The sequence below is a fragment of the Psittacula echo genome (genome assembly GCF_963264785.1).
Source record: "Psittacula echo genome assembly, chromosome: 4".
Classification (NCBI taxonomy): domain Eukaryota; kingdom Metazoa; phylum Chordata; class Aves; order Psittaciformes; family Psittacidae; genus Psittacula; species Psittacula echo.
Genome location: NC_137738.1, coordinates 46,200,573 through 46,227,988, shown reverse-complemented (window position 1 = coordinate 46,227,988; position 27,416 = coordinate 46,200,573). Strand labels below are relative to the sequence as shown.

The 27,416-nt window shown below is 38.2% G+C and overlaps 2 protein-coding genes across 23 annotated transcripts in view; one reads left to right on the top strand and one right to left on the bottom strand.

Moving 5' to 3' along the window:
- Positions 1 to 323: 323 nt before the first annotated feature.
- CCDC28A (coiled-coil domain containing 28A) lies at positions 324 to 26,858 on the top strand. Of its 8 annotated transcripts, XM_080615732.1 has the most exons (6): positions 861 to 1,031; positions 1,248 to 1,442; positions 3,785 to 3,948; positions 4,930 to 5,084; positions 5,891 to 5,913; positions 6,931 to 10,612. In XM_080615732.1, the coding sequence occupies exons 2-6, from the start codon at positions 1,285 to 1,287 to the stop codon at positions 6,983 to 6,985; spliced, it is 555 nt and encodes a 184-aa protein (XP_080471858.1). In that variant the 5' UTR covers positions 861 to 1,031; positions 1,248 to 1,284; the 3' UTR covers positions 6,986 to 10,612. The 8 variants fall into 8 exon arrangements, with proteins under 8 accessions (XP_080471854.1, XP_080471857.1, XP_080471853.1 ...); XM_080615728.1 differs by lacking the exons at positions 861 to 1,031; positions 5,891 to 5,913; positions 6,931 to 10,612 and adding exons at positions 324 to 436; positions 10,634 to 17,651; XM_080615731.1 differs by lacking the exons at positions 861 to 1,031; positions 5,891 to 5,913; positions 6,931 to 10,612 and adding exons at positions 477 to 597; positions 10,634 to 17,651.
- REPS1 (RALBP1 associated Eps domain containing 1) overlaps positions 16,311 to 27,416 on the bottom strand; it is a 64,022-nt gene continuing 52,916 nt past the window's right edge. For 9 of the 15 annotated variants that reach the window (XM_080615712.1, XM_080615721.1, XM_080615722.1 and 6 more), the window contains 8 exons: positions 26,783 to 26,855; positions 24,412 to 24,530; positions 23,588 to 23,652; positions 22,582 to 22,767; positions 21,007 to 21,102; positions 20,288 to 20,436; positions 19,550 to 19,655; positions 16,311 to 18,505 (listed from right to left, as the gene is read on the bottom strand). In XM_080615712.1, the coding sequence (XP_080471838.1) occupies positions 18,437 to 18,505; positions 19,550 to 19,655; positions 20,288 to 20,436; positions 21,007 to 21,102; positions 22,582 to 22,767; positions 23,588 to 23,652; positions 24,412 to 24,530; positions 26,783 to 26,855 (863 nt within the window). In that variant the 3' untranslated portion in view covers positions 16,311 to 18,436. The remainder of the gene's footprint in view (positions 18,506 to 19,549; positions 19,656 to 20,287; positions 20,437 to 21,006; positions 21,103 to 22,581; positions 22,768 to 23,587; positions 23,653 to 24,411; positions 24,531 to 26,782; positions 26,856 to 27,416) is intronic. The other 6 variants (XM_080615723.1, XM_080615725.1, XR_013956624.1 and 3 more) reach the window with 5 other exon arrangements.

Genomic DNA, 27,416 nt, shown 5'->3' with positions numbered 1-27,416 from the left:
TTCACCAGCATTTCCAGCACGGCCAGCGAAGCCTCCATGAGCAGCCAGACACGCGTGTGCACACTGGAGGACTCCATAGCAGCAAGAAGCGATGGGGCCCGCAGCCAAAGACAGCCGTCCATCTAGGAGCCGGCTGTGGCGGCAAAGACCCCCATCCTCCTTCTTGCCCCCAGCTGGTCGCCAGCGCGGCCCAGCCTCTTCCAGCCATTAACGGCTACCCCGGCCTCGCACTGGAACGCAGGGGGAAGCGTGCCTCTTACGCATGCGCAGGGCGTGCCGCGGGGCATTCTGGGAACGGTAGTCGCTCTGCCCGCACGGTGAGCCCTGCCGCCGCCGGCAGGGACTCCCACAATGCCTCTCGCAGGGCGGCAGCCGGCGCCGCTCCGCCCCTAAGTGCGGTCGTGTGACCGGCGCCCGCGGCTTCCGTAGGGGAGGGGTGAGAGCCGGCGAGACCTGGGGAAGGGGGGGATGTCCACGCGGGGGCGGGGCCTGCGCTGTACGGCGGCCGTTTAACTTGTGGCGGGGGGCAGTGGTTGTGATCCTCAGGGTGTTGGGGTGACCGGCGGCGTCCCGAGCTTCCGTGCCGGTAAAATGGCGGTGAGCACCGAGGGCTGCCTGCGCCACAAGCGGGGGCGCGGCTCTAGGTGTGGTGTACAACGCTGTGCCCCCTTCACGGCACCCTCTGTCGCCTCCTGCAGTGGGGGGATCTCGGAGGAGGCGCTTCCCCAGGTGGGGAGATCATGAGGTAGAAATCATAATAGCACGTATGATAGCGTGTGTGTTATCGGGCAACACCCGCCCCGCCCACAGGCGTGTGTAACAGCAGCGATAACCGGGGATCAGCTGAGTAGTGAGAAACCTGTTGGCCCTCCTTATAGCGGAGGTTGTTTGGTGAGGGTGAATCACAGCATTCTCATGCCACCGTCGTTTCTCGTGTTGGCTGTCGTGGACTTGACTAGTCACGGTGTTTTCTAGCAGTAATCCATGGGAATGAGCTCTTGAGATTGTTTTGAGGTACCTGTCGGCTGAAGGTAGCGTAAAGATTTGAATTCTTGCCTGTTTTGCAAATCAGGCAGGCCTGGGCAGCTTCTGAAAACTGGATTCTCTTGTTTAAATAAATGAGTGACTGCTCATCTTTGAAGAAACTATAAAGCTGTATTTCCATGCACCGTGACCTGGTTTTTTCCCTTGCTTTTATTGTAAGTGCCAGTTTTGATGTTTCTTTTTTTTCCCCTTTCCCTTTGAAGGACACGAGATTAGTTTAGATGCAGTAAACTGGAAACAATGGAAGAAAGGAAGATCAAGAGGAGGAGCCCCAAATCATCTACCAGTCACCCTGCTCAGGTTGCTAACTCCAAGAAAAACTCAGTGCCGGTCAGTAAAAGCACAGCCTTTTCAAATCCTGCACCACAGCCTGCAGTACAAAAGCCAAAGTTAAAACGGTAAGCTTGGCAGCATCTTGCAAGCTCAGTGGAAGTTGGGAGCCAGAAGCCTGCCCATGCTCAGACAGACGAAAGGGTGTTTAGTCTGGCTGGGGCAGAATGTAAAGGGCAAGCTTCAGGCTTCTGAAACTCTTTGATGACGTGTCTTTTTTAGCAAAGCAATTTGTGTTTAATGCAACAGAATGGTTATTTTACAGAAAATGAAGGTGCTCAACTCTCCTGTAAGCTTTTATTACGCATTGCTGTAGACTCATACTGATACAGTTTAACTGAAGAGATGATAGCCTGATGGGACTGGTGAAAGACAAGAGCTGGGTGATCAAACATGGCAAATGTGGGCATCGTGTGGGAGATGGCAGAGCCCCAGATGTGCAGCTGTGAAGAACAAATACTACATGACTGCAAGGATGGGACTGATGAGTAGGGCAGGAAATGAAGGATGTGAATTGAACAGGATGTGCTAGAAGTGGAATTTCCTGGTGTTTTTTGCTTGGGGACCTATCAGTGGGGGCAGCAGTACTTCCCAGGCCATACTTGTGTGCAGAGAGAGACTTTCAGCTCTTCAAAAAGCACCTTCTTGGAATAGTTTGTGTGTTAATAATGATACACCTATTTCAGTTTGAGAATGTTGATTTTCCTTAATATTAGAAGACACATTTCCTGTCCATGGCAGATACAGTAGATAAATGAGTGAAGAGGAATTTTGAAGTGAAATGTTAGCTAGAGAGAAGCAGCTGAGTTTACTGTCCTCTGTTAGCTGAAGATTAAATACTGCACTATCATCATTAGCACAGATAGTCTGTGTGAAAGATCCAGTATTGGCCTGATGAATAATGAATTTCTGCAATGTAAAGTCTGTTATTTTTCAGGGAAAACGTGTTGTGCTATAAAATTGTGGTTTCTGCAGCTGACCGTACAGTTAAGTCTCAATGCTATTATAGAATGTACTAGAAAGTAATTTCATGCAGTCCACAATACTGGCTAGAGGAGAAAAGGTCCTTTTTGCTTTAAGTTTTGGGAAAGGACATTCTTGCCCAATTATTAAGTCAAGTTTACCAAGCTGTGATAGTACAGACAATTCCTTGAACTTTCTAAGCAGGAATGGACAGAACAAGGTGAAGGTGAACTGCTGTTACGATAGCAGAGTAGGAGTATTTAATTAGTTTTCACCTGATCTGCAAGACTAATAAAATAAGTTTTCCAGAGTGGTAATATATTGTATTAAACCTTAGATACAGGTGGGGAAAAAAATCAATGACCTTTCTGGCATACAAGTCTTACTTGATGTCCGAAATTGAAGTAGAAATAGCCAAAGTTAAACCTAAATTGAGACACATTGCTCTGAGCTGAAACAGATACAATTATTGTTGGACCATTAGTTGTTCCAGCATATAGACTACAAAGTCTATATGCTGGAAAAGGAATTATTATTTCCCATAGGAAAGAATTTATGACTTACAAAGCTTGGAAGTGTTCAAGGGAAGGGTGGGGCTTACTATGCTGTAAACCGTAGTATCTTCACTAATTAAATAAAGCTTCTTTATTAAGTCTGTGATTTTATTTAATATCCCATAGTATTCTAAATTTTAACTTTTAGTCTCAAAATTTCTCACTGAATCAGGTTCTGAAAAGACTTACGGTAAGGCTGCAGAAGCAGCCATGCCCATATGAGAGAGGCTGCTTGCATGCATGGATGGGCAAATCAGGGGTGAAAACAGCCCCTTACCTGAATTGTATTAGGTTAGGATGCAGTATGTCTGTCTGTCCAGCTGTAACTGTGTGTTTAGCTTCCATATCAATTACATGTTAATATGGATAGGAAATAGGAAAATTTATCTGGAGACAAGGTCACCTTCCTGTATAGATTGTAGCAAGTTGTTTTCCACACTGATTGCAGTCTATAGGTGTTTGTGAGAACAGGAGCATATGCTTGCTGAGGGTTTTTCCCTTTGGCTAGAAGAGAGTTTGCAAATGCCTTTTTTGAGTTGATTTTCATGTAGAAAATACCCCATGCACCATGTGTCACTACTGGTCCTCTTTAGCGTATTAAGGTGGCCATAACATGCATGTTCTCCACTGATGTTTCCCACTATTTATTAGTAAGAAATCAGGTTGTTGGAATTCTTCATTCTGCAGTAGCAAACTGTCAAGATAGTGATGTTGTTCTTTAGTCTTCAGCAAACAGGTGATCTGTATTTTTAACTTAAATGGAGTGATTGAAACATGTAGTACTTATTTTGCATTTCATTTTCAAAGCCCAGATGTACACTTATCTTACGTTCAGATTCTCAGGGAAAGTGAAAGCAGGAATTAATCTTTTTGGTTTGTTTATTTTTTTCTAGAGTAATAAAAGAGAAAGCCAAGCCTCCAGGAGGCGAAGCAAAAGGGGCACAGGCAGCACCAATCCAACATTCTTTTCTCACAGATGTATCAGACGTCCAGGAAATGGAAAGGGGACTTCTGAGTCTCCTGAATGATTTCCACTCTGGCAAACTTCAAGCATTTGGTAAGTGTCTGAGTTGTCTGTATGCAATGTTTGTATGTTTTTATACCAATATGATGGTAACATTTCCAAGCAAGTGTGCTGCTGTACAGACAGGCTGCCACAGTAACATAGTGGACTCCACCATATGAAATGAAATTTAACATAATTAATAGGTCTTACTGCATTTTTAAATTATAGTCCTATTGTAGGGTTGTCTTTGGTGTGAGACTATTCAAATGCCATTTCATTGTTCCTTCCAGCATGGCTTTCCAAAGGCAGTTCCTTGGCTTATGGATTTGAGATAGCAAGTTTAAAGCCACATATTTTTGAAAGTGTAAGAATAATAAGAAGTATCTGTATTTAGCACCTGATAACACTTACATAACATATTAGCACTTTACACTATTGGTAACAACTTTTATGGAATCCAATGCAAGTTGCATTTTACCCAGCTTACTTTTCTGTCTTAGCTTCTTACTACTTCACAGTTGATGGAGGCTTCAGAAAAAACATGATGCTCTTCTTACTCCTTTTTTTCCCTCTACTAAGTAGAAAGATGCATATGCACTTTTGCAAGTTTAGTGTTAGGTCAGCATGTCACGTTAATTCCACAATTATTTTTACAAGACCATCTGAAAAGAGTTTATTATATAAGGCATCCGTTACAAGGAACAAACCCCAAGATTAACTGGAATTAGAAAGAACGTTTATTGTGATTATATTCAAAGTTAAAAACCAGGGCCTTCCTAAATTGGACAGAAATTCAGAAGCAGAGAAAAAACACATATCTTTTTAAAACCCAGTTAGTACATTCAGTAGTTATCTCAAAACCAGACAGATGATAAACTTCAGTAGTGAAATGAGGAGAAATCACTGAGAAAGCAAATTAACTTGTAAATTTGATGTTTAAATTCCTCTTCTGTGATGTAAAAAGCCACACATTTGCACCTTCATTTTTCTCTCTTGGGTTTCTTTATCAAAAGCTATTGCTCATCCTTTTAGGAAATGAATGTTCCATAGAGCAGATGGAGCATGTGCGGAGTATGCAGGAGAAACTTGCTCGCCTCAACCTGGAGCTGTATGGGGAGCTGGAAGAACTCCCTGAAGATAAAAGAAAACTAGCCAGTGACTCCAACCTGGATAGGCTGCTGTCAGATGTAAGTACTGGGTAGGCAGAAAACATGGAACTTCGCCCACAGCACTCAGCTCAGGGAAACAACACTATTGGGTTGGCAGTGCTGTACAGCTGAGGAGGACATAGCTCTGTAATGAGCCAAGATATAAGTCCTGCCCTCATCTTAGTTTTGAGGAAACATGGTACCTTGTTCTGTTTTTATAGGCCGCTGCTTGTTTGAGTGAGTGGAGCGGTCTAGCTGTAAACTGTCTGAGGTTGCAGGCCTGTTCAGAGGCAGCCCATGGTTGGATGAGGCCTTGGGTGGCATGGTTTAGTGTGAGGTGTCCCTGCCCATGGCAGGGGGATTGGAACTTGATGATCTTAAGGTCCTTTCCAACCCTAACTATTCTATGATTCTATGTATCTGGGAACTACAGCTATTTCCCCTGTGGCCCATCCTCCTAATTTTATATATATATAAAATATATATAAAGCATATACTTATAAAATATATAATATATATTTATATATAAAAACTATATATAGAATATATATAAAAATAATGTGTGGAAGACCACATATAGCAAAAATTCTACACTTTCAGTTTCTCCTTTCTGTGTTTAAATTTCTTTACATTTTCTGAGATCAGCGGATTGAAACCTAATTTGGGACTTAGCTCTGGTGTAGAATTCAGTGTAGGTTTGCATTGCTTTTAGTAATAAAATTACACACTTCAGCCCAAACTACTAGTGATTTTCTTCACTGGTTTAATGTAATTATTTCACCATATCAGCATTTATTTGACTAACTGAAATGCTGTTACTGATAATTTCTATATTTATATTGCAGCTAGAAGAACTGAATTCATCTATGTATCCTTTCCCTAGATGTCTATTTTGCATTATAATTATTGTTTACTATAATTGAATTACAGTGTATTTCCTCAGTAACTAGTGTCTTTACAGGAAGCAAATCACTCAATAACATCCTTTAAGCTGGTACTGTAATACCTCATGGATTTTAGGTCGTTCTACATAAATAGCTGGATCTTAACACTTTTAATTACAGGCCGTTTTTTTCATACGGTGATTTACTTAGTGTGTACCACTTCAGACTATGCGTTGACAGTGAGTGGCAGAGTCTGTCAGAAGCACAATGCTTATGTATGCGTCTAGCTGAGACATCCTGGAACAAACATACGCAGCAATCTTCCCTCTCTAGTACACAGAAGTATTCTGAATCCTATTGCCTTTTATTTTTCCCTAGAAGTATGTGTAGCTGTTTATCACTGATTTTACTGTGAATAGTGTACTGACCTAATTAATTATTTCTAGGGTGAGACTATGGTTGAGTCAAATACTTCAGCACAGCTTTGGTAATGGGATAAGCCCACCCAGAAGAAGATAAAACTGAATACTCTTAGCTTGTCTTTTACACCATGTTTTTGATAAGCTAAGAACAGAGCTGAGGAGTGTTGCATTCAGTTTATACTGTGGTCTAGTTATTTCTGATGTTTACACACTTCATATGCATTGAGGAAGGTGGGACTGAAGATACAGCTCTGGTATATGCATTCTCTGTGGAAAGCTGTTTAAGGCTAGGCCTTATAAAGAACACAAGTGGACTGTGATAGTAATATCACGTAATAGTGATAAAAAAAAATCTGCCATCCCCTTTGATCTGCCAACTAATTCTGGAGGTATGTAATGCTTACATCTCATTGAGAAAGATTAATCTGCTGGCTGGGAACTAGCATAGGACGCAATGGAACTGAAGTCACTGGACTGATGCATACCTGTCACAGGACTGAGCAGAGTTTTGTGTAACATTGCTATCTTGTTTATACCTTATCTATATGTGAAATTTTTATTCCTTAATGGCTGGTTCAGCCAAAAACTACATTTAGCAGATGCTCAAGATATTCCAAATGGTGCCACAGGCTGAAAGGACAGCTTTGTCAGATGCTTTTCTTTTGTTGGGTTTTCCCCCCTCTCTGACAGTGGAATCTGGAACATTTGTGGGTTTGTGCGTGGTTGGTTTTAATTTTACACAATGAAGAATCAAAGTGCAAATCCAGGTGTTTCTTTTTGCACATTCCTCTTTGAGCACTGCATTATGCCAGTACTCAGTATCTGGAGTTTTAAACAGATGATTGTGATGCTATGCTTTTTATTATTGCTTTATTTAATAGAAAAACTGGGCAAATGTGGAAGTACATTTTTTCCCCGCTCAGTGTTGTTCATATGGTTGAAAATGATATACGTGTATAAGTTCATTAGCATCTCTCCATTTTTTATCAATGTAACAATGATGTTGCCTGCCTGATAAGTATGTAGACAGTCTGCACACTATCTTTAGTGTTCTGTTGATCAGTGATGGCATAGATTAATTTATTGTTAATTAAGTAAAACATTTTAAATAGACTTTCATTTAGAGAAGCTGCTATTTGTTTGGCTGTGTTAAGAAGGTCTAAGTTCTTTTATGGTCTTAATGGTTGCAGAGTTTATTTTCTATTACTGTGAATAATTATAGAATGTCACTAGATTACAGCTAGCGCATGTGCTAGTTTGAGGAAGGATTGTAAAATTCCAAAATTGGGTAAACAGTAAATAAATCCAGTATAAGCAATTCTGTAGTCATGTCTGTCTTATAAGCAGCCTGGTATTGGTACCTTCATTGCATTCACAAACTAAAAAAATCCTGTAGTAGGGTAAAATCAGGCTGGTTTTGAATCCAACATTTGTATCCTTCTCCATCAAACCATGCCTTTGGTTCTAGACTTATTTTGTATGAAGGCCTGCTGCCTGCTGTTAGTTTTTGGCAGGTTGAGTTCTACAACTGTGTTAACAAAAAGGTACAAGGAGCAAAGGCACGAGAGCGTGGGTTAAAAAGTAGCCTGGTTAAATTTGGATCATGACCTGTAAATTTAGTTCAGTCAGAATTAAAGCAATAGAAAGTATTTACTAGAGTTTAGTGGCAGGTTAGAGCCTTATAAATAATCTGCAACATATTGAGACTTCACAACTCCATCACATTCTTCATATTTTGTTAATGCCTATTCCATATCCCTACTGATCCCAGTTTGTCAGGGTTATGTTGTGGTTCCAAGTGTTTCACCTTTAACACAGTATACACAGGGATTCTGAAGCATCAGCTTGTGACTCTGCATTCTTCATCTGCTTCAACTCTTGAAACATTGTATTTTTAATTTTAGTTCTGTTCACTACAGAAAAACGCCACCTCACTCTCCTCACTCCCCAGAACAGAGAGAGAATTGGTATTTCTTCAAATACAGGCTCATGATTTTTGCAGTTGTGCTCTAGCCTTTCCCACAGAAAATGAAGGGGATGACACATTTCCCATAAAAGGCAATAAAACCCAATGCTTGCCCTAGGACAGGAGCAGAAATGGGAATGCTTTTTCCACATGAAGTCTCAAGTTTCTGATAAGAAACCACGTCCTGTTTTTAAGTGGATCATTTCCTCAAGTATTCCCTTCTGTGACCACTATAGCTATGGGCACTTTGAGGGTAGTTTGTTTCTAGAAAGGAGCTCATCTATCAGAGGGCCACTGAGCACAGAGGATGTGTATCAAATTCAGCCACCAGGCAGGGCTTACTGCATGTTCCTTACAAATGTGCTCACATTTCCTCACTCCTCATGCAATCGAAGCCAGCACTTCATGTCACAGGAACTGTTTCTGTCCATATGCAAATGCTGAGTTCAGAGGCTGTTTGGGATTACTAACACAGAACATGTTTTAGCCAGCAATAGTGGAAATTCATTCCTTTTTAATTACAAGTAATTAAATTCACTGTCAGTGATCTCTGCTTGTGCATCTCACTGTCGTCATCACAAGACATGGGCTTCATCACAGCCCTCTTCACTTACTTACTTACTGTAAGAAACAGCTAGAATATGAATGAGTACACATCAAATCTGCAACTGATTGCCCAAAGCACCAACTAGCATAAAGCATTTGATAGTAGGAACATGACATCAGAGCAGGCCCCATGTATGCCAAGTCCCTGCTTTCCCAGACATGGCTGAGGGCCTGACGGCTGATGGGAGGTTATGAATGACATGGAGCAAGAGCTTTAGGTTGGCACAGGCTTTAGGTTGGAACAGACTTTAGGTGAGGTGTTAATTGAACTTGGTCAGACAAAACTGGTACAAGTAAAACAGTATTTCTTAGTGCCTGGAGGAAACAATAGCTTAAGTTGCTTCAATATCTGTTCCCACACTAACAAACAACTTTGTTGTGCTATGTATATTTACACCTTTAGTTACATGACTTTCCCTGGCACTGATAACCAAGGCATTTCCTCCTCTTCTCCCTAGACCAGAATCTGTATTAGCAGTGTGTCTTGTGATAAGTAGCTGCTGAACACAGAAGCTGCTTGCAGAGACTGCCTGCTGTTGCTTACAGTCTCTTTTTGTGGTCAGAAGGTCAGTCTATAAAAGACTGATCAAATATAAAGATCAACCCTCCAGTCAGTGAAGCACCAGAGCTTATACTGCCAAGCTGGGAGACAAGAAAAGAACAAAGGATTCTTAACTGTCCGTTCTCACCATTTCTCCGTACAAAAGGCCAAAAGTACAACTGAGCCTGAATTCCTATGCAAACAAACTGGGATTTTTCCCTCTAGAACTATCAACGTGGTCAAACATTCAAAAAGGCATGTGTCTGCTGTCAGTGAACAGCATACTGCAGGCATATCCCCTGATTGATGGTCTGGTTCTCAGACTAAGTGCATGATGTCTGGATCCCAAAGAACAATAAAAATGAAAGCTGCAGTTTATGACCTACAGCCAAGAAAATCAGTTTTAAATTAATACTTCTCCTAATGATCCTTCCCAGCTAGGTTCTGAAAAACAGTGACATTTTACATAACACTTACTAAGGAATGAAGGCCAACCACTTTTAATTCAACAAATACTAATTTCTTGTAGTAACAGAATCATAGAATCATAGAATAGTTAGGGTTTGAAAGGACCTTAAGATCATCTAGTTCCAACCCCCCTGCCATGGGCAGGGACACCCCACACTAAACCATGTCACCCGACTGCTTTAAGCAGGTCTGAGAGTCTGGAATAACTGCAGATCCCTATAATGCTAGTTGGCTCACTTTAGAGTCGGTTTAGTTTTGATAACTTTTAGCTTGAATTTTAATTTTGACCCAAACCAAAGTTTATAAAACAGTTGTTGCACTGTCCATTTTTGGCTGTTTTCAAAGTCCCAAAATAAGGAGTCTATTAACAGAGAACCTTTTTTGAAAAGAACAGTGTCATTAGTTTAGCTCTTTCTTACAACTTACCTCATTTCCTTTCAGTTTTGACTAGGAACCTGCAAGTTATTAAAACCTCATCAACCACTCTGAACACATGCAAACAGATAAAGTGGATGAGCACAGCTCAGTTTTGTGAACTCAAAATAAACACATAGGAGTCACTACCTATGTACCATACTGGGATAAAGACTGCATGATTAATCCAACCAAGCATCATGCTGACTCATTTGTGGATAAAGCGGTCACCTTATTGTTGGATGATAAAGAAAACCAATTAGTATTTGTTTTTTCCCCCACTACAGAGTTATATATACAGACCTCAGACATTATCCCTGTGTGACCTGGTCCATGCCTTCAGGTGTTCTGCTCTCCTGTCAGTGTAACATGTACCCAGAGGCTAGAGCTTGTTAACCCCACCTACCTGCCAGTTCCTTGGGAGCAGCTTCAGTGTCTGTTTTAGGTCAAATCAGCGTTTCATGGCTCACTGTACCTTCTTAAACAACGCTCACACCTCTGTCAGAAAGACACACAGCTCAGATGGGAGCAGTGCCACGCACACAGATGGCCTTGGACTCTTGTAAGAAAAGAAGGCATGAAGTTACACGAGCCAAGTTTGCTTCTCACAGTCTGTCCTGCAGGATGAATTCAGACACCTATGGCTGAATGCCATAGATTGGGGATGCAAAGCCTTCAGAAGCATTTTCTCAGGAGCCTGTTACTGCAGTAGAGTTTGATTGCATCCTTAATACTTGTTTGAAAAGCTTTTACCAGAATCATTATAGCCAGAATCATTATAACACGTACCCATTTAAGACTTCTGCCAGTCAAAAAAGCTGACACAAACTATAGTGGCTAGACCAATGAACAATTTTAAAAGCCTAATGCAAACAATGTATTTCTTATTCAAATGTGAAAAGGTTTCTATCACATAATAAGATATCTCTGAATCACAGGACTAGCCACAGGGTAATAATGTGTAAATCATGAGGTACAGCCTAGAAGCAGTGAAAATATTTTGAACTGTTCTCCATACATGTTTCAGCTACAGCTTACTACATAAATGCTAGGAGATGAAAACAACCAGGAAAATACAAACAGAAATGCACATACCAGTGTTTCTGTAGCAACTGCTGTTTTTTGCTACACAGGTGCCTAGAGACCATTTTTATATTGGAATTTGTAAGCAGTATTCAGAGCTGAATGCCTCAAGGAATACATAATTTTGGTCTGTGCTTGTCCTCTGGACAAAGGAAAAAGCATCTATAGGTGTATAGAGCAGAGGGGGAAATCATTTTGTTGTTTAAACCATCATCAGAACAAAGTGAAGCTTGAGGTGGGGTACTGCGCTTCAACTCTTAAGTCCCTAACACTATGGAAATATAACACTACTAAGTTAACAGCACCAGGAGTTCAGCCTCAGAGTGAAAGGTCCCTGCTCTATGCAGGAAAACTGAAAACACAGCTTCCTTCCACCACCACATTTTCAGTACAACTTCTGCTTTATCCCAGAACAAAATCTAAAACGCTTTAGTAAGGTTTTACTGATGGCCACGGCTGCCGATACAGTTTTAAACTCAAGTTTAAGTTGTCGATTTGACAGGTTGCCCTGTATTTACTTAGTAAAGAACACAAGTGCTTCCCAGGATCTTTGCATTAAATGGGTAACTGTATCTGAGTGACTGCAGAACAGCTTAGATTATGAGGCCATCACCCTTCTGTCTTACAATTAAAAAAAAAAAAAAAAAAAAAAAAAAAAAAGTCTCTTTATTCTCAAGCCATTTTAACCTTATCCTTACCGTTGGTTTTAAAGTGTGAGGCCACAAAAATCAAACAATACATCATATTGCCATCTGATCAAAATTTTAACCCCAAAACTGTAGCTTGAGAATGATCAATATCATCTATTTTCAGTTCAATTTTTGGCAGTTCTCAGTTTGTCTTAATTCACATCAGGACAGTCTTGAGTTTTGACAGTTGAAATGCAACCCCACTTAAACCAACACACAGGGTTTTTTTCCACAGGTGGAACAAAAGTCTTCCTTCTATTGCACATTCACAGCTATTTACAAAAAAAGGAAGCTTTAAAGTGTCAAAGGATTCAATTGAAAAGGCTCTAGGAAGAAAGGATAAAAAAGCAGTCATAAAACAACATTTGAAATTTTTGTCCTGTAAAGTTTAAAATATTACCAATCTTAGAGTTTTTCTTGGTTAGTGAGGCCATCTGTGGAAACAAGTTAGGAGAAACCATAAAATCTATCAGAATGACCAGCCTCTCAATTTTGATAAAATGACATTTGAATTAATACTGCTTTTCCACAGGAATCTTTTTGCTTCAACTACTTTATCTCCAAAGTGCAGATAGGTACTTTTAAGTACCCTTCTACAGCAAAAGGACTTATTATTCTTCTATGACCTCTCGGTTCCTTCTGATCAGAAAGCAGGTGACTAAGCTCCTTCATGACAGCAGTGAAAGACAATGGGATTGAAGCTCTAGGAGAAGGGTTTGTTGTAAATTGCAGCACTCTACTTCCAAAGGCAAGGATACATAACAGAAAAAGTTGGAGGCACATCACATCTGCATTTTCGGATAGAATACACTAAATTACAACTTCCTATAAATTCCCTCCATAATATTTTTCTTGAAATACATACTGTATTTTCATACTACAGCTGAACTCAAGCTTTGTATGCGTTAACAAAGATCTGCAAAATAAGGTGCAACAGCACCTTGTACAGTGTGTTGAATTCCATGGCAGTTGAATGAAACACACTCCCAAGACACCGCAGGTGTTCCAAAAGCATTTCCTTTGACTTCTGATGAGAAATCATACATTGCTGAAGCACTCACTATACATACCTCTTTGCCAAGTCTGACACAGCCAACCATATGTGCTAGACCCTCAGAAGCCCTTAACAAGTGTTCACAGTTCACAGCAACTGTTGTAATGCTTACTCCACACCCTACTCCCCCAGCTGAATGTCAGGAGGACATTGCCTCCTTTCTCAATAGGCAGCTGTTCTTTCAAATACTAGTCTGCCTTATTTGCCTTTTGAATGGATACTAAAGACAACAGGTTCCTTGCAGAAGACTCTGATTCACAAGTGAACTGATTCAAAGTTAACTTGTTCCACCTCATGGACCATGCCCTCTTCTATCAGTTTAAATGCAATCTTATTTGAGCCAAAGAGAGAAATACAGTTGGACCTCTGAAGTTAGATGACAGAAAGCAAAAGCCACCATTCATGCTATATGGGGTATACCCAAGAATTTACATGTGTTGTAGAGTAGGATGTATCTATAGGCAGGAGGCAGGGAAACAAATATGTAAGGTTCAACAGCAATATTACTAGAATTTGGGTTTTCTCCATCAGTATACCATTGACCATCAGTTTAAAATGCTTTCACTATTTCTGATGTTCATTTCTTAGATTGCTTATAATCAAGACCAGTCAAAATGAGAGAGGAATTTCAACTCCTTCCAGATTAGATGCATTCCTCATATCTGTAAGAATGGAAGTGACAAGAGCATAATCTAACAGAGATGGAGGAAAATTTATCTAGCTTTCTACACTACAGTATATGCTGTCAACACGTGACAGATAGCACTGTCTTCCTAAAACTTTGGTATAAGCTGTGAGATCACAAATTTAGCACTTTGTAGTGTTACAATTCTGAATCCAAGTATTACAATGAAACAAGGGCTGTTTCTGACAATAACTTATATGCAAGACACTGAATACCTATGTATCAGTAAGCTGGAAAAAAGTACTGTAAAAATCATTTTGGAATACACTAACATGTACAACCAGGTACAACTAGTGTTCAATCTGGCTTTAAAGCAGGAGTTGCACCTTTAAAACCTATTTTGTCAATTAAAAAACCCAAACAAACAAACAACAACAACAACAACAAAAACCCAAACCAAAAAACCAAGCTGAAAGGAAATTACACAGTACTAAACCCTCCCCCCAGACACAGAACTGAATTTTGAAAAGCAATTAATTCAGACTCCTGTGGGGGGAAATAAAAATAAAACTGTACTTTGATGAGTACTGTTTATCAGGACAAGGCCGTATAATCTCATTTGGTTATTAATGTATATAGGCATTTATAACATTGTTTCTATACAGCAAACAACAGTTGTTTTCAAAGACTATTAAGAGAACACAACATTTAAAATAGGTGGGGTTTTTTTGCTATTAAGAGAACCAAGTCCTTAGTTATCATGTGCTTTATTCTAGAGAGCTGTATTATAAATGATTAGTACAGCAATGTGCATGGCAAAAGAGGCTAGAATTCTGCTTATGAAATTAAGTTGTCCAGAAAATGGAACTTTGAGGAGTATAAATGCTCAACTGCACATGGACTGCTTTATAAAGTATTTAAACAACTTAAGCATGTAAATATGTTTGAAATACTCTGTGGAAGACTGAAAAATAACTTGTGTAAGAACTGCATTGTTATTACTCACTTGGGAGTAAGATATTTTTGTTGTAACACGTCACCATTCCATGAAACTACATTCTACTAGCAACTAAGGCTAGAATGAGTCAGGAAACAGTGGGTTTACTTTTTGGGGTTTTTTTTCCCTTTTAGGAAAAAGTGATTCAGATAAGGTCATCTGTACAGTTGCATTTAGAGACAAACTCCATGCATAGCTGAAGCCTTGAGAGTTAACTTTGCCCTAAATGGAGAGCAGAAACAAAGCACAGCCCATCCATAAGGGACAGAGACATCTCACACAAGAAACAATGCTGCAAATTTATTTTCTTTAGTTTTAAGTTTTTATAACCTCAACTTTGTTTATCCCACATAAGACATTTTCAGTAATAAGAGATCCTCTTGTTCATGTACTGTACAATTGCAAGTAAAATGAGGGGCATGTGAAATACAAAATGAAAATGCTAGCTTACACTGGGCAGACTTGAAATACTTCTCAAAAAATTGGCTTTTCAGTTTTTTACCTTTGCATTTTGGAAATCTGCTCTGCTGTCCAAAGATAGGCGATGGAGAAAAAAGCAATTCCAAAGCAGGTGGAATGAAGAAAGAGGCACATTAGTAGGAGAAACAAAGGAAACACAAATCAAAGAGAAAACAGACACTCTTCCAATCACAGAGTCCAAAGAAAAACATTTTTCAGGTGTTTCAGAAATGCATGCTGCTGTCCATCCATCCATCCTTCCCAGGTGGGTACATTAATCACAGTCTGTACTATTTAGTAGTCTACGTTTATACTTGCGATGTAGACAGCACATCTCTGGTATGGTATATAACTCCTTGCTCCAAAGAGCTTACAATCTAAGTTCATTAAAAAAGAATGCATTAAGTAGCTGGACCGAGATCAAACACAGAAGATAGGAAAACTGTTTTATAAGGGATTAAAGTTTGGTTACATTACTAAGTGAGGTAACTTCTGAACATAGTTGGCAGTGATGTTCTTAAGACACAACTTTTCAGTTAGAAGCTCTTCTGATCACGAAAAACTGGTTAAAAATGCACTGAATGATGCATTAAAAGTAATCCACAAATTTCTTAATAGACTTGTTGGCAAGACACAAAAAATATTCGTGTTATTCTACTAGAAAGATATGGATGTTACAGAAATTCGTATGTACATGTCACATTTGAATGTAAAAGGCTTTTTACATTTACGTTTAAAATGTTAAGTTCTGATTTAAGAATCCTGCTGTTAGAGGCTTAATACTTGAGTATTAATATGAAAATAGTACTATTTTAAAAATGTATTTTTGACTTCAAAATAAACTATGGACAAGATACAGTTGGTTTGAAATCAACAGTCTAACTTCATTAAGTGACCCACACTTTCCCACTTTTTTAAACACTGTTCTTGCTACTTGGCAGTTATAATACAAATCATTTAGTTCATCAGCTTCAAGGTTTTTCAGTTTTTGTTTTGGTTTGTGTCTTTTTTTGTGGTTTGGGTTTTTTTCATTTGGGTTTTTTGCATTTCCGTAGTGTTGTTTTTTTTTTTTAATGTATCTATGTATATATATGTATATATAAATATATATATTTTCTAAGTCAAAGCTTTGCAGATCATCTACTAATTGAAAGACATAGTTGGAATGTAATTTATATGTAACATTTACACATATTTAGCTATCATTTCCTAATCCTCTTACATGCAAAAAGAAAGTACCATCTTTCATGCAGCTATGGCATCTGTGTCTCTCATTCCAGAGAATCTTGCTTTGGACTATATACATAAGCTGTCTGCAAAACGTACATAACATTTGAAAAAAAAATGTTGGAATAGTTATAGCAATAAAAGTAAGCATAATTATCCAGTCGGTAAATTACAATGATAAAGACAAATACTTCATTTTCACTGTAACAAACAGCATATCCAGCAGAAGAATCTAACTTGAGCTATCCTTTTGGAAGGGAAGCAGATGTTAAGAAAATTTCATTTAAACACAGAAGTGAGAAAGTGAGGATAAGGACTGCTAACAGGCGATCATTTTGTTTGAATTTTGAAAGGTATGCTCAAGGATATAAAAACAGAAATGAAAACTAAAGAACTACACATTACTTTGACCCAAATCAATGGTAGCATTTAGTTTTTAGGAGTAACAACTGTATTAAATTTGCTCATAAGAGGATACAAAAGGAGTATAGCCACAGATTACCAAGAGAATTCAATCACTTCTGATCAACAGCCAAAAAATGAGGGAAGAAAATGATCAAGGGATTATGGATCAACTGTTTCTTGTACAGGCCACAAAACTACAAAAAATTCCCTTTAGACCTGCAATAAACCCCTCCCCCCTATTTGAATGAGTTTCAATTCCCAGGTAAAAAATGAATCAACAAAATTAAAATATTGTGCTGTTTTATTGGTGTAAAAATCACACAATTGCTAGTTCTGATTCTGCAGAGATACATCCATGCAGTTAAACATCTATGATCCCACAGCCAGAAGAAGCCATTAAATAGAATATTTGCTGTTAGTCAGCAATTAATGCAAATTTACATATGAGATCAAAAGGTGTGTATCGTACAATATACAACAAATCCTAATACAGTACATCAACCTGAATAGCAGGATACACTCAGGGAACTCTGTTAATAGTGAAGCCTGTCTATACGCCAGAGAAATAAGGCTTGGAAACAAGATGACAGAAGGTACCCCAGAATTCCTAAGAAGCAAACTGTTCATTTCTTGTTTTATTTGTTTATTTTTTGCTGGGAATTAGAAGTTCATAGAGGTATTGACACATTACTTGACAGTACAATTTGTTATAGTGAAGACTGGTGGATGTGATCTGTTATTAAAAGGTAATGTGTGAAACATGCAATTACAGGTGGTGCTTAGGTAATGTGTAATTAATATGTTGGGGATTTACACCCAACTCTTTTCACAAAAGGGAGGGCTGAAAAAGGTCTGTTTGACAGATTACCAATTGTACCATAAATCTTCATATGCATGCGGCTGAGTCAGGATCATGAATGGATAAAATGTGAACACCTGGCAATCTGTGGTTACATACTTTATAGTGTATGCAACAAAACAAGATAAAATCCAGATGATGTGGCAAACAGCCTGCAAGAACCCTCTCAACCTGAAAAAGCTGGTTTATTGCAAAGAGGCAGGCTTTCTAGAATTGTGAACAACTTTCCAATTGTGAAAGGCAGCTTGAGAAGTAACACTGGGCAATGACAGTTTCTCTCTTTTCTGGCACAATAAGATCAATACCATAGTCAAAAAAGACTTTATGTGCTGAAAGTCAACTGATTAGCAATCCTCCTCTGCAAAGATGTTTCAACAGGAAAAAAGAAACCACTAAAATATTCCAGTTGGAAATTTTGGCGACAAACTTTGCAAACTCAAGCCCAACAGAGACCACAGATACCCACAGAAAATGATGTGAGAGGCAGTGTCACATTCAAGGAAAAAGGTTTTGTTTTTCTCTCTGTACTGAAATTAAAATACTTAAATACAAAAGTGGACAAATTGGCAAAACAGAACCACAACATTTAATGTAGAATAGAGTGCACTGAGCTAGATGCATGGATCTTTAAATAGGCTTTGAAACCAATACCCCTTTCAAAATTAGTAAATTCACAGTTAACGGCAGTAGGCTTAGAGGTGAGAGAAGGGTCGAAGTTGTTCCAGTTGGACTTCCAGGGAGATTCTCTCTTCAAGAACATCCTACGAAAGAAAGGTTTTCTACTGACTGTCCACAGTGAATGAACATTCAAAAATTTCCTCATACAAACAAAACTGCTCAATGTCAGCTTCACTTCTGAGAACTAACATTTTCTAGAATCTGAGAGCTCTTCCCATAATCTGAATAGAAGATTGGATAGCTGGTACTTACTCATAAATGAAAGTGAATACTTTGAGCAAAGGGAAAAGCCATTCAGTATTCTTTCATTTCTTTCAAACAACTCAAACCCACAAAGTTGTAACCAGCCACAAAACCAAGTATAGCATTTTCAGATAAAGTTTAAAATGTTAAGGGGCAAGCCCTTATCTCAGTTAAAGGACTGGAAACTTGCCATTTCCCCCCAATTCTTCCTCCTCTATATATTTTACATACTTTGTCTTTCATAAAAAGTAACAAGCAAAATTCAGGCTGGATAATTTTTAAAATGGCTTATCCTTCAGACTAGACAGTATCACATTTATTCATGTTTACATTTAAGGTTTTTAATTGATTTCATAACTAATATTGGATATTTAAGATAGCAAGAGAAAGATGTTAAGATGGTGCCTACAGATAAATCCAAAATGATAATAGCTGACCTAGATAAACAGATGACTGTTGTTGCTATTAAGCTGCACGTTTTATATTCCGTATTATTATATTTGTTTAAAAATAACTAAGACTTAAGCTTTGCTTTTCCTTCAGAAGCAAAGGAAAGAAAGCTGCTCTTCTCAGTACTGCTTTTAGAGTATCTGATAACCACAACAGCTACCTCAAATTATTAATACTAAGTTAACATTTCTGCTTTTTTATCTTTAGTGTAGCTGAAGGCAAATCAGGACATTGAAAAATGTGTTTCGTAGTAATAAAAGCATTCTTTGTAATTTTACAGGTATATTCCATGATCTACAAAACCATCTAAATATTCTATAGTGATATCCTCTACTATGTATATCACTGGTTTGCAGAAATGCCCATTATTATGTATGACTAACATCTTGCCTTCTTAGGCTCTTCTTTTAAAGAGACAAAGATTATGGAATTACCTTTAGTTGCTGCTGTAGTTCACTATTCAATCTGGCCAAAACAGTGTTGGTTTCCTTGTTACGTCTGATTGATGCCTGAATTGCCTTCTTGTCTTTCCCCACTGATCTGAGAATATATAGAAGTATTGTAATAAGTAATTTCATAGCTTAGCTGAACATCTCATTTATCATAATCTCCTTTTTGAATGAGCAAACTCCTCTTTCAATTTTTTTTTAATTTGTTACACTGTTATTTTCCCTTTTCTGCTTGGCTTGATTGTTCTTCTGCATGGAAACCACACATATTTAGTTTCAATGAAAGAACAAGCAGCAGATTTAAAAAACTTACCATAATCAATTTTCCAAAGCCACAACACACTCTACAACATTCATTTACCTCAAAGTGACTTAACACAACAGTCCCATTTTCAAGCTAGGACACAAAGACTGCACATTTTGGACTGTTCATAGTAACCATTATTTGAAATTCAATACTACATCTTAATACTTCTGCCACTTATTTCCAACATACTTGCAGAAGTTAAAAAGTTGACACTCCAAAATTCAAGACCACTAAAAAGTCTCCCAGTAATAGAGGCTTTGGGATGATCTTGTTTAAAAGCCAGAAACTTTTAAACTGTTAAATTAATCTAATTCAAACACACTGAAATTGTTTGCAGCTCCTGGAACAGAAAGTATGTATGCTGTTTTAATGTAAAGTTTCCAGTAACAGATGTATTTATACACTTCTTGGGTTACCTAGGAATAGATGGCTGTGAAGCAAGAACAGCAGCTATGACACCTGTTTTCTGTGTATGTTCCTCAGCTTCAGGTCTTAGCTCATCCTCTGATTTTAATCTTCTGCGAATAGGCTTTGGTGGTGGAGCAAGTGGGGTAGTGCCTTTACCCTAGAGAGAAAAATCACAGCCTATTAATTCTCACAAGCTGCACTGGACTTGGATTATAACCTAGTAGCTTGTTTATATTATGTATTTTTAAAACCAGTTACTGAGCTAACTGAATTTACAACCCATCTGATATTCTCTGATGGACGTCTAGCTGCATTCTGATATGGTCCAAAAAAACTGTGCAAGCAGTCAATTGTAAATACACATCATCTCAGAACAGGCCTTCCCCCCAGTAATATGGTAACACAAAAAAAAACCAAAACAAAAAACAAACAAAAAACAAACAAACAAAAAAAGCTTTTGTTAACCAATTTCTGCACTAAAAGTTTTGCTGTTTCAAAAATGTGAACACTTAAGGATCTTCATTTTCTGCTATCTCAAGAATAAAGGTAATCATGAACATCTGACGCAAAAAATTCATCACACACATGCCTATTTCAAGCACACACTGGACCTAAGGAAACTGGGTTTGAGTGGAAGCATACAGAGTTGCTGTCACAAATCAAAACAGACATATAATTTCATATGCATCCGACAACTGTGCTCTCCTTCCAAGTGTACTTTGCGTACCGCACTAGTGGGGACATTAGCAGGTGCTTTGTCTTCAACTCTTCCATCTGCTTTGGCAACTCTAAGAGAACTTGCAGAATCAGAGGGCTTTTCAACCTACAGGGATATACACTATATTTAGAAAACTACTTCTCAACAAATATTTCATTCAGCAACAGTCAGTATGCTGTGTTCTGATACACGAATATAGTTAACACCTAAAATTCAAGTCTTCTTTAGAAGGACAAGCTGGAATACAACAACAATACATGCTTTGGAGTAAAACCATCTAAAACTATCTTGGTCACAAACACTGGTTTGGCCTGGAAGCAGCTTACACAACAGACACAAGTAAAATGCTGTACTTCCTGTCAGACCTGTCTTTTTATACAGAAGTTAAGATTCAATACAGAATATAAAATCACCATGAAAAAGAGACACAATGGTTATTGGAAAGTACTCCGCTCTCAAGCATTTTACTCTGAATAAAGTCAAAACCCCAATGCTATGAAGCACTGTAGAGTACAAAAGAGGCTGTGGCCTGATGATAAAATGCTACAGCTGTTTCTGCTACTACATTACCACCATTATCTATCTCTTCTGACAAAGGTTAATCCCTCCAGTGGAGCACAATGCCACTGTTCCCTGTCCACCCCAGTGCAAAACAATCACCTTATTTAGGTGTTCCTGCTCTGGCAGGGGGATTGGACTAGATGATCTTTTGAGGTCCCTTCCAATCTCTAACATACTGTGATACTGTGTAATCAGCAAGCTTAACTTCAGCAGTTTTCAGTGGCAGCTTAAGCTAATGCAGCTGATTTTGCAATGAGGTACCTGGAGAGCCCTCAAACAGTTCTACATCATTGACCTTCCTAAGTAAGGGAAGCAAGAACATGCTGCTGATAGTTGGGAGAACTTTAAAGCACCACAGGTACTTTTGCAACTGAGGATACCGAAGTGCGCCAGAGAATTTACAATCTGGGTGAAGGCTACAAATTACGATAGGAAAATACAAAGTAACTTGTGTAATAATAGTTTGCTATTATGACATTAATAGGAATAAGCCAAACTTTTAAGTCCTGTGTCTGCAGTAGGAAACAAGGTTTTGTAAACATCTCTGATGATCTACTATAGAAGGACTATTCAGGTTAGCTGTCTCTCCTACAGCTTTGAACAAAAACAAATTAACGGAATTGTAGCAGAAGTTAATGATATCTGACTGTCATCTCATTTATTAAGACAGACTAGTTCATGACTTAGAAGTCATTTGAAAGGCAGACAAGAATGAGCAGAAAAAAAGTTTTGCCTCTGCAAAATCTTAAATGCACCAATACAATGGTGTTTGTGCACATATATGCTAATAAGTACAAAATCTCTCGAATTACCATTAAGAACTGAAAGAAAAGAACTTCTGTCTAGGTATCGGCAATTACTAAATAAATGTAGCAATGTGTAACATAATTGCTTTCTAGCAATGGATTGGGACACCATTAAAAACACTAAACTACTGAGTTCAAACAGCAGAAATAGGTTTTAAGAAATTCTCATAACTGCTGGTGGTATTAAGCAATTGAGAAGATCTTCACTTCTGCTCACCTGCAAGACTTCTGAGTGTGTTTCAATTTCATCATCTTCCTCTTTGTTTACACCTGAAACAGCAAATGCCTCAAACTGGCTGAAGTCTGCAAAATTTGGCTGTTCTGGTATTTGTTGAGGTGAGGTACTGGTATGAGCTATTAGGCCTTCAGCATCCACTGGGCGATGCACATGAGGACCTGCACCCTGCAACAAAAAGATAAAAGTATTTAGTGACATTGTCAGTAGGACAAAGCACATCTCATCCCAAGACACAGAGCAACCACTCTGTGTTTATAAAAACAGGAAAACTTTAAGAGAAAAGGAAGTGAAGCACATTGACTGACATCAGTTGATGGTAACTCAGATTCTAGGAAGTAGCTGCTGCTGCTGCAAAGCAACTGAAAAACTATTTTATCTGTCCCATGTCAGATCTGCAGAGCAGTTGAAGGATTCATCTGATTGAGACAAAGGAAAAAAAAAGAAACAAACCCCAAACCTATGCAAGATTTATTTTCTACCAGATCAGCCAACTGAACCAACTCAGGTTGCAACTGAACCAACCAGGACTGCAAAGATTACCAAGTCTCTGACAAAGGAAGAAGTGGGATAGTGGGATATCTCCTTTAGGGAGCAGTCATATTATGAAAAAACTATATCCTATGCCAGACCCATGGAAGACAAACTCTTATTTTGCAGCTTTTAAAGACTGCTCTCAGTCTGTGTTAAGGCCTACTAGCTAAACATGGACAGGTAAAGAAATGTGAAAGTGAGACTTTCTTTCCTACAACTCAGAGCTCCAGAGACACTCACTCCTTTTCACTCTCTAATCCCTTTCCCTTGTTCTACCAGAAGCAATTCTTTATTCAGGAAAGGCTAATGTTTGGCTAGTCAAGGTTTTGCCATCATTCACAAATTGGTTTCAAAAATACCAAGCAATGCTACTCATGTTAGAGATAAGTTAAAATTCAGAGTTAGATAAAAATGATGCACTAAGAGTATGATTTTTCAAAAGTGACATCATCACCTGTGAAGGCTGTGGTCTTGGAGGCACTGCAGGGGGATAGGCAACAACTCCAGCCTGTTGCTGTCCTGTAAAAGAGGCATCACATTTGGCCAAGATTGTTACTCTTCATGCTACAGTGCTATCTAATTTTTTTGACTTGTCAACATGAAGAAATTCTGCATTTTGCCTACATATTAACCTGTCACATTGACCATGTAATGGCATCTCCTTTCAAATTTGCAACAGACAAAACAAGGAATCAGAACATGCATCCTGTCCTTTGTTCCAGCTCAAAGTACAGACATGGTCATACTTTGCTGATCTTAGTCCTTTTGTTTTTTTGCTTTACCCTCATTATACACCACCTTAACATTTTCTCATACTGTGTGATCCTGGATTGAAAAGTACTGACAAGTCAGAAGTACAATAAAAACCCTTAAGCAGAATCAGAAGTGACCATTAATAATTTCCTCTGAGGCGATATACTTAATACTCCTCTCTAATACATTTGATACCAAAAGATCTTCACTTGAGAATATTCTGGCAGATGCAATTCATTGCACGTAGGTGCACCACCAAAATATTACTGCCTTACTTTGCTCCCCACATTCACTCAAAGGACTACAATGCCAGCATTCAGAATTTACTTTTAAATTATCTGTTTAAGCAAAGTGGACCACATATTTTTATACAAACAGAAAGAGTAACAACATTTTCAGCTTTTTTATTCAGAAGCAATGATTTCAGAAGACACAATCTTTCTTCAGAGAAAAAAAAAAGGCATGCTTCAGGAATATATATGCTGAAAAATAACATAACATACAAGAGGAACACGGTATATCTACCTGGGGTAACTGAAAAGGATCTGTTCATATCTAAAGATGATGATCGAGAATGAGAAGGATGAGGCCTTGGAGGGGGTGGTGGTGGTGCAGTGTTATCTGGAGATGTTCCTGAATGCGACCTGCAAAACGTTAAGTTTCCGTAGTGATTCTAGGCAGCTACAACAGAACTAAAATTCAACAGCTTTTCAAAGTATGCAATTAAAAAATAAAGTTTGACAGATAGAAAAGAGCCTTACTGCCACTGATTTTTGCAGATTACAGAATCAGTTTTAAATTTCTAGTATTCTTTGATTTCACAATCGTTTTTATATTTCCGTTGACTTAAATCTGTTATCCTAATTATTCTTATATTACCACAAGTAATTTATCTTTGGGAAACCAACAGCTTGACACACATCCTAAACAATAATAGTTCAGGAACAGAGAATCCTAAATACAGTAATTCCATCCAGATGGTAGTCAGTATAATTTGCAAAGTATGGAAGATGTACTCAACATCCTGATTAGGTTTTAAATATGTTAAGTTTAATGTCACTAAAGAATACGAAGTTTCTGTTGGACCTGCCTCAATGTATATTGAGCTATTTCAAATAGCTATTTAATTCTCTGCCTGAAGTTTTCCAAATACATATACTTGGTAGCAGCATTGCTACTCATTTCTTAGGTCGAATCACCATCTAGTGGATACCCGTTGTAAGTTCATCGAGCACACATGCAAAAAGGATAGAAGGGTCAAATAGTGCCCAAGTACCTTTGAGTGGGATTTACTGTATACACCTTCCATTTAAAAGCAGTTTGCAGAAGCTTCCTAACTACTCAAACATGAGCAAGACTGATTTACTTAATCAATGACATGAATACAACTACTATTTTATTCAACTCATAAATAACTGATAAGTTCTTTTCTATGACTGACTTCTGCAATGTTCTTCTGAAACTATCATAAAACAAAACTAGGAAAGGTAAGAGGTACTGAAGTTCCACACAGAACTTAAAATTCCTGAATGTACAGGTCCAGAGAGAAATATGAGTTATCACAGGAGAAAAATTTACTCTCTTAATATACTCTCCCAGCCAATGCTTCTATATATAACACTGATATAATGTGTATATATCCAGCTGATGAAATAAAAATCTAATTATACTGAGTCCTAGGGCCATCGATCTAGCTAGTCTAGTAAGGCGCAAGTAGGATTAATGAAGGGAGAAAGTTTAAGGACACTCCTTAAGTATTATTACCTGACACAGTCTTGTCAGGTTTTGCTTTTTGAAAATTCAATAAAATACTCTGGACTAATGGTAGGGTTAAGGACAATGTAATCTCTATAGATAAAGCTGCAACTGGTTGATGAGTTATCAGTGCTAGGAAGTAAAAGACGAAGTGGGAGAAAAATTTCCTGGGTGGATGCTGCCAGAACTGCCTAAAAAGAAAAAAAGCTGCCTGTGGCATTAGTCAGCAACTCATCTTAAAGCTTCACTCATTTACACAAGTTCAGCAAGAGAACCTAACACAAAAATCAGAGGTGAAAAGAACATGTTGAAATCATCATGTTGATAGTACAAATCCATACATAGAAGCAGGACAGAATCAAATTTGCCATTAAATATAATGGAGGAAAGAAGTTTTTAAGCTGCTGTGCTGACAGGCAACTGCAAATCTTTCTTTGCCATTGAAGTCTCCCTAATTATTTTTGTTTTGAAACTTACCTCTGCAACTGATTGTAAGACGGTTAATGGCATAGCTGGTTTTTAATCCTATTCAGGCAGATTTAATGTGAACAATTAGCACCAGCTAGTATAGCACATTGTCTTATGTCAAATGATGCAGTTGTTGGTTATGTGCTTGCATAACTTCCTCCAATCCCTTATGTTGGGCCGCTGACTGCCCTTCATTTAATAAAAGTCCATTATTAAAAGAGATTCAGTTACTGCTGTGATATTTCTTATTTATGTTTTATTCTTCTTGTATGCTGCAAAGTCACAAGGTCCTTTTCCATTAATGCCTCACATCATTTTAAAAACATAAAAAATTGGTTTCAAGTAACATCATGATCACCTGTGCTTACATTCCCTTGTGTTTAGGGAGAGTCTTTATCAAGATTTTTGACTGAATGTGGAGTTTCATTTGATTGGCCAATCCCAAACAACTTTTTAGACTACATTATTTTTTTTTAACTGTTACTTTACACATGAACAGGAAGAGCACACATTATTAATGCATTAGAAAACAGGCTGCCTCCGGATTCCTGAGTGTTAAAGTTAAGAATCTATTTAGCCCTCATTTTACAAGCTTGTTGCCAAACAACCGAAGCTCAGAACAGGCTTCTTTAACCACCTTTTATTTATTTTTTTCAGTTGCTACTCTACTGACCGTTGCCGCGTTACAGTGCTTCCAATTTGCTCTGGATCTGAAGTATATGAGTCCGAACTGCTATAACCATCTGCTGGTAAGAGAAAAGTAAAAAGTTTCATACTTTTTATGCATCATTAATATACTCAAACAGATACAGGTAACAGAATTACGCAATTTTTATTTTTAAAAAATGTTTATGTATTTTTTTCCCTGAAAGGTATCATTTGGGCAGGGTTCAAAATCCTGGAATCTGAATAATTGAAGGATTCAATACAAACCAACTCCCCATACCCAATACTTCTGAGTTCTTGGTTACTACTGGGATGTACTGAAGAAGAAACAATGACAGCAATGTTGTAATTAAAATACAAGTTTCATAAGCACTGATTTTTTAAACATTTGACGTTCTATCACTCTGACAAGCTAGCCAACAAGAGTAAGAGACATCCAAGTAAAAATAAAAGGCAAGAAGTAGGACATGCTTGATTTTAGAAGTGCTGAAGGTCTGTCACCAACCTTAGAAGTCAGAAAAAGGAAAATATATGTACAGTACAGAGATGAACTCAGTAGCTTTACTATTACTGCAACTTCAAGGCTAGTAGTCAGCTCTGTTTTGGACTAAATCTTTTAAAAAAGCTTCTGGTTAAGGCAG